The following is a 12777-nucleotide window of genomic DNA, read 5'->3' on the forward strand; positions in this document are numbered from 1 at the left end:
GATTAAAATCACACATAAAAAATATCTTCTGCTTTTCGTGTATAAAATGATATATTTAAATGTTTGATGTACGTTACATTTGTTCTTTTTCTGTGAGATCGTCACTAATCTACAATTTGCATCGCAACTATTAGCACAATAGTTATCTTTGCATCTACTCGTTTTGCTTCTATAATGAATATAGGCGTTCGCAATATTTTTCATTCATTCTATTTTGCATTGTGATTTCATTCTGATTGCGAGATAACTAGTATCGGAGCGAGGCAATAGGTCTGTCTACAATAATGCATTGTTCGCGGCGGTGCACAAGAGTCAACAATCAACCATTCTCATTTCGTCTAACATATTTCCGATAAAAATATCAATATAGTATTTGTTAAACGTTTCTAACAAGATTTTATATATTTCTCTGGCTTAAAACTACTTTAAAATTTGCTTAGATAGAAATAATTATTCATTGTCAACAATGCAATATATTATTAGATAGAAGTCATTTTTAATAGTCAACAATGATGCCTTGTGATTTTTTGGAGTATACTTTCAAGTTGCGATATTACTTTCTTGGTTTAAAAAATGCTTAACACTTGTGTGTTTACAATATAGTGATAATTTTTTCTTTAATTGTAAGATTATGTTGATTGACATTAAAATATTTTGTATTGTATCGAAAAATTTGCGTTTTTACATGCGAGCAAAAAAAATAACAAAAATAAAATTATACAAACAGATCAGAAGAATATTTATTACATGAATATTATGTCAAACAGGAATAAATTGCAAATATCTATACAAATATTTGCGAACAAAGTATTTGATCCCGTGTAAAATAATACAAAATTATTTGCGGAATAGAATAATGAAAGTGAAACATAACAAAAGAGATTAGCGGATCCTAATAACGTTTTAACAAAGCATTTGTGATTTTATATTATAAGTACGACTTTCAATTATTTTAATTTCTTGATTATGTCGTCTTAAAAAATTCGTAAATATAGGTACAAATTTGAAAAATTTATAATACATATAAAAATCAATTTTGATCGAATCAATGTGATGTATATAGATCCGCTTTTACATGTACTTTTACGCTTATTTCTTAAAGGTATATTTATCCTGCAGCGTGCATCTGTAAACAGCTATTATTACAGTCTCGACGTAGAAAATGGAACGTATGAATATATAATATTAACTTACTTTTTACGCGTATACTTTCACTTTAAATGTTTTAATGTTTCAATTTGAAACATTGTTTGAGTCATATTTTGTTAAAACGGTGTCTGTTTCTTTCAACAACAAGTCGCTCTTGTTGTAAATTATTGACGTTTCTTTTTTGTAACAATAAAATAATCTCACTGACTTATAAAATGCGAATATATAATATATAATAATATATAATAAAATACTTCAGTTTAAATATTTCCAATGCATGTAGAATCGATACAGCCAGAATATTAATTATTGCGACATCCTTTTTACAAAAAAAAATGAATGTCGACCGTGTTGTTCCTAAGTACTCGTACAATCGAGATAAGCTCAAGCGACCGTGGCTTGAATAATTGTCTACAGAAATTTCTCGCGAATGTCTATTCAACATCCGTATACTAACGCATGTAAAGCCCGCTGTAAGCGTGATATTTATGTATATTAAAAAAGGGACCGTTCGCATTTATAGCGAACAGTTCTTTTACATATATGTATAGAGAGATGTATGCATACATTGCTCTAACATACATAAAAGAGCGATGTATGTACACATCTCTACTTATATATATTGATGGCCCACTTAAATATATACAAATATGCACCTCTCAAAAGCGGTTGTTAAAAATCAACGACTCGATTCTCCGGCGTTCTCCGGTACGTCATCGATGCTTAGAAAAGATTTCATCACAGATCGTGCCTCCTAATTACGCGATCGGAAGCTGTTGTCGCGAGATTTCCAGTGCTCTTCGACTAACTAACGCGTCTATTCTTCAAAAATTATCTACATAAAATCTAAGTAAACTCATGGCGGTGACGAGTTGGAAAGCACGGAGATTACTTTCCGTACGCTTGACAACTACGGTCATCCATCGTCTAAGTTGCAAGCTGCGCTTCACATTTATGTCTCTCTCCGTTACGAAAAATCCGCGTGTTCATCTGATTCACTGGAAGGATTTCACTATGTCCACGATACTAACGTAGGTCCCCACCACCAGACCCAACAGTCCGAACACGATGAGGAGGATGTTCTTGATTAGCATGTATTTGTAGGGACCGAAATCGTTCTCCGGCCACAGCGCGCATATCTCAATAATCGCTGGGAAGGCGATGCCGAGGACGGACAGGCAGAGCGCTCCGAAAAGGGAGATAAATAAGCCAAGCCTCGGTACAGATATCGCCAAAACAACTGAAATGAGAGAAATATTTATAAGGATGATTTGACGATTTTTGTCTGTTTAACTTTAATCGTTTATCAAGGCGCAAATGTTTGTTCGTTTCCTTTAGCTATAATTTCCTTTCATTGTTTATTGCGTAAATATTTTATTCTCAATCTTTTCTACGTTGATTTACAAAATAATAATCGATCGATTCTTACAAATTGAACGATACTTACAGGTGATTAGGGTAACGCAGGTCCGACAAACGTATTCCCACAAAATTTTGCGATTTTTCACTCGCTTGTTGAGGTAAGTGTTCCATATGATTTCGACGGGCACGTAGGCTTGCAGGGCATACGTTATGAATATTGCAACGGCGAACATTATCTTAATACTTTGAGCCATACTGAAATCATACATGAGAAATGATTTAATAAAAAGCAATTAAGAGAAACGCTAACGGTTTTTCTGCTTGGTTGATCGTGTTCGTAATTGAAGTGCGATTGGCTTGTTTCACTTACGGCTCGTCCTGAGGCAGATTGAAAGTGACACTTCCTTCAGCTTCGGATCCGTATTTTAAGTAGCCAAAAAATCCCATGGCTATGTATAAAATAACGATCACAGTCATTCCTATGTTCAGTACACCGTAATAGCCTCCGAAATATTGAGGCGTCTGCATATTGTTCTCCAGAGCTATGATCTGCGTGAAAACAATATTATCTTTGTTGAATAAATTTCTCTTGTTTCCTTTTGGCAAACAGTGTCCCGAAAGAAATGGCATTTTTAACTTTGCCCTCTTTGCGCTTAATATTTCTTTCTAAATACTTTGCCTTAAATATGATAATGACAATTGATAAATTGAGAAATAAATAAATTTAAGAAATTAAGTTTTAGAAATATCTTTACAATTATAAACATTTATTTGGAGCCTTTGCACATTATTTCACGTCCAAAAGTCTTCATTTCTCGCAAGTGTCCAAGAAAAAAATTAATATTTTCCAAACTTACCACACCGACGGCTTCTAATGCGAATAACGTCGTTCCAAAATAGAGAGCAAAATTTCTGAATGTGCCGAACATCTCTCTTTCGCTGATCGACGGTACATCGTCAAACATGTACTTCAGAGTCATGGCGAGCCCGACAAATGTAATAAGATTTGCTAACGTGGAAAACGGCGTTAGTAACTTCAGATTTCTTATGTAGTTTATCAAAATTAACGGAAGTAATAAAATGAGCATATGAGTCGAAACATCCAATGGGATCCAGTACTGGTCTGCCACCTGTGTTCGTTAAAAAATCACAATGAATGCACTGTTTATTCGATATAATTTCTGTTAACACTTGTGTGAAAATTATCTGTGTCGATTAGCAAAGTATTCTCTCAACAGCGTAAACTAAAGAATATTTGAATGCTCACTTTTTATTGTACAATCATGGATTTACCTGCTTTATATTTGATGCTACAAACATAATATAAACGCAGCAAATTCCCATTTGATATACTATCATAAATCCGTCTATGAGTAAGCTAGAAATAATAGATATTATTTAGATATTATAGATATTTTTTAAAATTATTAAAGTCTAATTAGATCAAATAATTATGTTTTTCTCGCGTTGCAATCGATATTTTTTTTGGCAGAACAACGTTCTATTAATATTTTTAGTATATGTTTGATTGCTAGAACTGATATAATATCTATTTGTACTTCTTTATCCACTGTAGAATTATTCTAAATTGTTAAATATTACTATAATTAAATAAATAAAACAGAAGGTACTTACGATGCGTATGGTGAAAACCAGCTCACACATCGAGGACCTTGTTCAAGAGCATATTTCATACTGTGTGGATAGCTCAATATAGGAACTTTTAACCGTTTACACAATTTGTACTGCGCCCTTACGAGTACGTGCAAGCAGTAAGTGCACAATGCTCCTATTATAATCGTAGCTATGACGCCGATAACGAGCCCGCTATTGCAAAATGCATTTGGCATCGCTAAAATCCCCGTGCCCAAACTTCCTTTCAGTAAATGAACCAAGGTTGCAAAATTTCTGAAACAAAAGATATATTTTCGTAGAAAAATGTCAGTGGTGGAAAAATTCTATGAATATTTTTTATATTGGTTTCTATTGCATATATTATTTTATGAAAGTATAGCATTATTTTCTATTTAATTATAATTTGTACTTACGAAGTTGGATTTGGTACGTTTCGGTGCTTATGAGGATCGTAATCCTCCGCGTCTGTAACAGTTTCGGTTACATTTACACTATCATTTACATCGTCTGGCGCGTTTGTAGTGATTTCATTGTTCTTCCTACGAATAAATGTTCAAATGACATAAATGTAATAAGAGTGATTAAAATATTGGAATTATTTCTAAATTAATCCTCCAATCTTTGATCGTTTTTGAATATATCTGTTGTATATAAGAATAATTTTAAGTTTATGGATATTCAATTGATCCGTACTTATCAGTATTTTGGGAATCCAGGTGCTGCAAACTTATCGATTCTTCCTTTGAATTCTCCATAATCGCGTAATTTTTTCAACTCTCGTGTCACTGAAACATTTTACATTTTTTTTACTCAATTGAACATATACTTACGTTATGTAAAATGTAAAAATATTAAAACTTTAAACCACATATAATATAAAAATGAAATACAAATAATGTAAAAATATTAATTTTGTAATTACTACACTAGTGGACAATAAATTTAAATTGTAAAGTAAGAATTATACATAAGGAAGTGAATACCAAGCGAAAATCGTGCGCGTGTTTCGTAAATATTGTCGTTATATGAAAAGTTGTGGTTGTGTTTACCAGTGATTCAATAGGTACTTTAACTTTCACCTTCTACTGTGTTTGTCAACTTACAAACGCTATTTAAAATTGAATTTTACTGCCTATGTGTAGCTTACTACCTTACGGACGAAATAAGTTTAAGGAATTACATATTAAATTTTGTTAATTTATTTTTTGGATATAAACGGAGCAATTGAATTGTATTCGAATATCTCGCTGATCTCACAGTACGTTAATTTTATTTCACTCAAAGTACGTTATTCTTATTTCATTAAAGTTAATTAAAAAATAATAATATTGTAAGTCAATGCAAAGATCGCTAATAACATCGACTTAGCTATAATATTATTTATTACTATCGTGGATTAAAACGCGCGTCACGCAAAGATCGACCCACATCGACGGGGCGGTTTGGTACATTAAACCTTTAATCAATTGGCGGATGTAGAGCAATGCAATAAAGTAAAAATGTCAATTCACCATCGCGAATCTGTCGTACGCGTACGCGACTTTAGCACGTTCTTTGCGAACTGATTGCTCTTAATTATTGCATTGAGGTCAAATGCAACTTGAGGTTAACTTACTGAAGGTTGCACTCGGTATCCTCGCACTTCGTTATTTACGCGTTTAACAGTTTTGCGTTGTTGAACTGAAGGATTGATCTCAAATACGCGCGAGGACAAAGTCTATTCTTGTAAAACGTTAATCCACTTTTAGCGGTGTGCAATGGTGCGCTTTGCAGTTTCACGACATTTAAAAATAGATAATTTTATCTTAAATTATTTAAAAAGACTACTTTAAAACAATTGTAATATGTAATTTGTTTAATTTATAATTATTAACAATTGCAATAATCATAATTTGCTATATTTCTGCCATGCAAATGGATCAGTGATGTAATAACAGACATTTTCCGATTCCTTGGCGGAGAAATATATTTGTTCTAAGGTCACGGCCAGAGAGAGAAATATCCGGAGAAAAGGAAATCATTATCTAATTAGAACAGATTGCTTCAAGACCGCGTATTCTGTTCGCGTTAAGATAAATTGCGCTATTAAGTTTTGTAACGACAACACGGAAGTGTCATTTGAACTAAATGCAAATCAAACTAATTCATCAAAATGCGTATTTTATCGGTAACACAATGCGCAACTGATTTATAATAACTGATAATGATTAAAATTTTTATACACTTTACATTTATTATTTGACACTTGTGTTTTGCACAATTTTGTCTTTTGTCTCATTATGATTCCTAATCTGCTAAGATTTCAACTTTGTAAATATCAAACTTTTTTTATGATTTCTGTGAAATGATAAAACTGGCTTACCTATTGCAGTCCTAATCAACTTTCAGCAATCGCTGGCATAGATTGTAATTTTCTTCGTTTGCAATTCTTTATGCCTACAATAGAAACCACAAAAATTTACTTTGGCACGATTGGAATTAATTATTTCGTTAAAATGTGTTTAAAAAAATACATTGTGATAATTAATAAATGCACTTAATCTTTCACAAAAAAGGTAACAGCAATAATAAATTACAATCAACAAAATTACAAAGGAAAAAGACATAGAATAGCGTCTGATTAACTCACGTGTCGAGTGTACGCTTGCTAAACGTACATTGAATACGTGAGTTAGGGTTCAAGCATTATCAATCCTCCTAATTCTTACTTCCTCGGTGTGAGTTAGGGGGACCTAGCGTATCATGCAGTCTCATGCTTGGAACAATATTGCTGGAAAATACCTGGTGGGTTCACTAATTTTAGATGACCGAAAGAGTTCTCTTTGGCAACGGGGACTGCTTTGACAGGTATCGTGCTATTTCAGAAGCATGCGAAAGACAGACGTGGATATAAATGAATGCTTGCTGAGAAATGAAATATGTTTTCGCATATTTCGAGTATGTCATTTTAATCATTCTATTTTTATAAATTTTTAAGTTGCGTTCTTAAAAAAATACTTTTACATTAACGTTTCGTAATAAATGGATTGTAAAATCAATCGCATATTAATCAAGTGTTAAACTCAAATCAAGTTAAATTGTGAGTTTCAAGGGCAGTGACAAAAATATATGGTTTAGAAATAACATATTGCAAATCGTATGGCAAGTGATCAATACGTAGGTATTGCATGTTATAAATATTAAATTTTAATAAAGTTTAATAAATGAATAATAAAGTCACATACGTTCTTACAAAAAAAAAATTCTCTACAAAAAGAAAAGAATTTGCGGACACAACAAATTTTAACTGTCGTAACAAAACATATGTATTACATATTATATATTATATGCAAGAAGATTGGTTAGAGGTATTAATTTTATTTGCTGCAAATAATTTTGCTAAATCTTGTAAATTATATCTCTCTCTCGCTATTATGACAAATTAATTATTATTTTGCCATCAAAACTTGTATTGGCAGCATTTTGCTGCATTAGCAAAATGTATTTGTTAAATATAAGTTATTTTGTTGCAGCAAATTAATATGTCTTTACGAACAAGTATACTGAGCAAAATTCATTTATTCTACCAGCAAAACAGATTTTATTGATATACATGATTTTGCTGAGTAATTTAAAAAGTTAATTATGATAGCAAAGTTTTGTCACATCTAATATGCAATTGGCAACGATGATTTCATTACGATAGCAAAATTCTTTTTTTTTTTTCGTGTGTTTTTGCCATTCTACAAAAAGAACACATCGAAGAAAAATGTATTAAATTATCAGATATAATATGTTAAATTTATGTTTCATATTCAATGACGTTGATCGATAATGTTGATAACGGTTTAACTTGAATTAATGCGTGTTACGATATGGTTACTATGTAACTGTATCGAGAGTCTGCAGTCACAGTACTCTTCCATCCGTTTAATCGTTCAATCTGTTGAGTTCTGCGCTGACGCACACTGTTAAATTTATCCGATGCAAATCGGATTAGAAAAACCAGCAAATGCTGTCTGATCAAATAATTACATTAATCACTACAATTTTTTACCTGAATAACGCAAGTGAATTAATCGATTAAAATATATTGTTTAACTGATTATACTACTAATTGAGTTTATCATAAAACAAATATATTTTTTTATCAAGTTGAAATATTTGTTAATAATTAAAAAAATTAAATTGTTTTGTCACAGATGACGTTTCAGCACAATGCGCATTTGTAGGAATTAAAATAAAAGATAAGATTAAATTGCATTCTTCGTTAATATCACTTATATTTGATTTTAGAACAAAATGCGTTATTTTCACTAAAATAAAAACGCACAGTGTATGACGCAAATGCTATATGCTTTATAAACAATGATAAAGTCTTTTTGCACAATTAGAAAATCTCTCACTGTCATTTGCAGACTTCACGGATCGCTAATGCAACGCGATATCAATTGAATCGAATAAACGGTTCAACTATTGCGTAACGGTTTCCTCATCGATCTTAATAGCGGTCACTTCACTGCTTATAACGTAAAGTAAGGGTTTATTTCATTAAAGCTCTAGAATAAATTTGCACCAGCACGATAAAAGGTGCAATCATGCAATTCGAAAAGCGGCATTTATTCTTACTGTTCTTAGTAATATGTAGAATTTAATTAAAATGTAAATCGGTTAATTCACACAGCGATCATCTATTGTCACAGAAATGTCTATAAAAATAAATTTCATAAATAAAATATTGTATTTTAATTTTTATACACAAGCTTTTGTTACTCTACGAATAAAATTATCCTTTCTTTGGCAAAAAGATTGATTTTGCTTAAGAAAAATTATAGATTACTGATAGATGTTAATAAATGTCGAGCATTTGATGTTAATCAATGTTCGTTAAGCATAAGCTACTTTTTATAATACAATTTTATGTTCCTATACAAGTATTTTATACAAATTAATGTAAAAACGTGCATTAATGCATTACATCGAATTTACATGTAGATGTAGATTTATGTATTGAAATCACGTATTAAGAATAATCCACATTTTGTATTATAATAAATTTTTTAAATTTAAGTTGCCAAAAACAAAATTTAATAATTTACTACATTTATGAAAAATAGTATTAACTAGCTATGATGGTTTTTTGCGAGCAATTGAATACTGTTGAAAAATCTAAACGTCAGCTGTTGATACACTTTGAATGGTTAATGGGACTAATGTTGCAACAATAGCCTATCATTATCAATGATGATAGGAATCGTTGATGTTCAAAATAGAGTCATGATCAATGAATACGCGATGATTAAAAATGGAGCAAGCGTAATTCTATTTCTAAAGAAACATCTTAACGAGGAAATAAGAAGAATGAAAGGAAATAATGAAATTTCGCGATCAAACGAACAAATCTATTACTTCCCGAAGTGATTAATATCTCGCGATTCATTCAGCGTTCGGATTTTCGCTTTTTTCAAACATGAGAGCGCGATTTGAAGACACGCAATCGACTTACCGGATTAAATGCATCCGTAAACGCGACGACTTCCGCAACCCCCGGCGGATGTAACCCGATCCTGAAGAGGCAACTACCCAGTTGGCGTTAATGCGTCGGCGACCGAGGATGTCTAGCGACTGCCCCGCACCACTTCAATTTCCACTGTGGTATACGCATTCAGCATAGCTTGTCACGTGATATGGCCAGTTAAAACGGCTTCTCGTAAATGCACGCAAGCGGAGATTTAGGCTCGGAGAACGCTAGTCAAAGCCCACGCAGCGAACTTCTACATCCGCACAAGAGGATTTAAAAAAGGACGAGAAACGTCCTCGATGTCGATCGATGCGCTATTTAATTTGTTACTCGGAAATATTATTAATGCCTCGACAATTTGCAGTGCTTTGCTTTTAATTATTATTATACTTAGATTAACAATCGTTTCTAATTTAACATGAAAACTTTTACTATAAAAAATTAATTTACTTATTAATAAGAACAAAATATAAAATATCGATATCTATATCTATTAATACTACGATGTTAATACAAAATAGCTAATATGAAAAAATAATGTACTGTAATAAAAATATAAAGGAAATAATTATGTGTGTATGGCATAGTATATATGTATTAATGATGCGCCAAGATTCATGCGAGAAGTGCACGTACACTACACGCAATAATAGTGATTGACAGAGGAATGCTGATGCTCTATTAATTTTTTCGAATCCATCTGGTAAAGCTCGTGGTAAGAATGTTAGAGAAAATAATTCTATCATTTTGGTTCATTTTTAATAACATTGAAGAAATTCGCGCAATTAGTATTTCGACACTTCAAGAATTAGAAAACATGCTTTTTTAGTACCGATTGTGAGCCGAATGAATTACAACTGTAATACCGCAAAAGTCGTTTAGCGCTTTACGCAAATGTGCTCCTTATTTCCTACTTTCTTGATCTTGTTGTTTTGCTCGCCGGGATGAAACCAATATTTTAAGTGACTTTAGTTAAAGCTTCACATAAATCAATAAGTGACTAGTTTATATCTGTATACTTAAAACATCGCCGACCGCTCGGGTAAATCTACGTTTCATGACGCATCACTGAATGACCGAACAGGGAGATCTACCTTTTTACACCAACGCTGCAACAGGCACTTGGTATAAATACGATAAGCGTCAATAACACCGCTATAACTCTGTAAAACTTTTTGTTAAAAAAAAATAGTTGCAAGCTATTTTATTAAACAAAACTAATTTTTAAAGCATTAATAAAATATCTTTAGAGGCTCAAATAGTGTGCGTAATATCTTCGGAAGTAATTATTTTGGAAGTAATTATAAATGCATCGAGCAGCAAGAAAGAATTGAGCGATTAATTGGAGGATGAATGATTGTCGACGCTAACAGATTTAGGTAAAAGATAATTTATTCTATAAAGTTGAAAAAAAGATAATCAAATCTTATATAAATTGCGCTAAAATGTTTTACATTTTAACAATATTTATACAGATATAATTCTTTGTGAGAAAATAGACTATAGATAATTTGTAGAGTTCTTTATCCCGTCGCATATGCATATCACAAACAGATAATACATCGATTATTTAGTTTTCATATTATATAATCCAATTATTAATTTTTAATTACGCGTATAGCATTTCAAATATTTTGTACAAGTTTCTATTAAAGAATTTCAATGAACTTTCAGTATAATGATCTACATTTAAATCGTTTTCATTTAGCCTACGTAATTGAAAGTGTTAAATGGTTATTCATGACAAATTTAATTATCCAGTTTTCGACTTAATTAACAATTATAGAAATTCGATATTTTTTACGTATACTTTAATCTTTATTGGCAGCTGTCTTTCAAGGCACCGTGCAATTCTGTCGCACCGCCACCAATGCTGCTCCTCGCATTTTCGATCGAAGCGATCTGGATCACGCGCGTTCCGCGTATAATAAAATCCAATTCAATATATAAACAAAAATGATTGTATTTTACATTAAATACTGTTACAAATTATTTTATTCTTTAAAATGAGAAATTATTCTACCTGAAAATATATAAAATAAAATTGCACATTAGCATTACGTACTTAAACATGCTCCGAAAAACAACGCAATTTGCAGTGATCCAAATTACTTCGATCGGAAAAAATTATTATTACTACTATGAGCTGTGGTCAATCGCTAATTTAAACACGTGCTGAACACGTTATATGAACGATAGTGCACCAAAACTGCAACTCTGTTTGCAACTTACGTTTGAACTTACTCGTTCGTCGTCTACACAAGAGAGTCACTTTATCACAGGTTATAGCATATGTATTAAACTACAACTGCGGCGGGATGAAAAATGCGAGACGGTTGTATGTGTGTACGTGTATGTACGTGTGTTTCGTGTGTGCGTACACTCCTGAATCAGTACATGTTGCTCATTTGGCTGGCTAGCAAAAGCTGCATGTGTGTGTATGTGTGTGTGTGTAACGAAAAAATGTTACGTGTAGCTGCGGCAGCCACGATGCCATTTACTGTCTATGAAAATTAGGGACGGATTTCCTTTACGTCACGCGGAGGGTAACTACCCTCCTTGCGATCCATACGATAATAACTCCCAGCGACGTCTGGTGGTAGACAGAGCAAATTGTTCACCAGACTTGCGCGTGGCGAGTTTTTGGCTGATTCGGATGGTCGATCAAAGTTTGTACATTAACAATAAATGCTGCGCGATAAGTCTAATTGCTAAAATTAAAAAAATATGTGAAAAATATTTTATAGAACAAAATGTCGTGAAATAAACTTTATTCCTCTCGAATGTCCGAATGAACGTCGGACTTTGAAAACGTAACGAGCTTCTCTAGCAAGTAGAGCAAGTAATTCTACAAATCCTATTTTTTATAATTAACAGATATTTAATTATTTAATAAATAAATGTTTATTTAATAATTAACAAAATGTTTTGTGTTGTGTTTTTCATACAAAAATTTCATCAATTTTTTTCCATTTATAATCTTATGACATCTTTTTCATGTCAGACGCGAATATAAGATAGGCTATTCTATTATTTTATCAAGATCATGCTATTCTAAACAATTATAAAAATAATTCACAAACTTAAAGAAAAGAGTTCTTCAAAGTGTTCCATACGTGAAGCACAATCTA

The 12777-nt window shown here is 32.0% G+C and overlaps 1 protein-coding gene across 3 annotated transcripts; it reads right to left on the reverse strand.

Moving 5' to 3' along the window:
* Nucleotides 1-32: 32 nt before the first annotated feature.
* LOC105680158 (proton-coupled amino acid transporter-like protein CG1139) lies at nt 33-9919 on the reverse strand. Of its 3 annotated transcripts, none has more exons than XM_012380620.2 (10): nt 9632-9917; nt 6509-6582; nt 4840-4931; nt 4560-4685; nt 4147-4419; nt 3805-3889; nt 3369-3641; nt 2882-3060; nt 2597-2766; nt 33-2389 (listed from the first exon to the last, which is right to left on the reverse strand). In XM_012380620.2, the coding sequence occupies exons 3-10, from the start codon at nt 4899-4901 to the stop codon at nt 2145-2147; spliced, it is 1413 nt and encodes a 470-aa protein (XP_012236043.1). In that variant the 5' UTR covers nt 4902-4931; nt 6509-6582; nt 9632-9917; the 3' UTR covers nt 33-2144. The 3 variants fall into 3 exon arrangements, with proteins under 3 accessions (XP_012236043.1, XP_012236041.1, XP_012236044.1); XM_012380618.2 differs by lacking the exon at nt 9632-9917 and adding an exon at nt 6776-6860; XM_012380621.2 differs by lacking the exon at nt 6509-6582 and having other exon boundaries at nt 9632-9919.
* Between the last annotated feature and the right edge of the window lie 2858 nt (nt 9920-12777).

Source organism: Linepithema humile, chromosome 5 (genome assembly GCF_040581485.1).
Source record: "Linepithema humile isolate Giens D197 chromosome 5, Lhum_UNIL_v1.0, whole genome shotgun sequence".
Classification (NCBI taxonomy): domain Eukaryota; kingdom Metazoa; phylum Arthropoda; class Insecta; order Hymenoptera; family Formicidae; genus Linepithema; species Linepithema humile.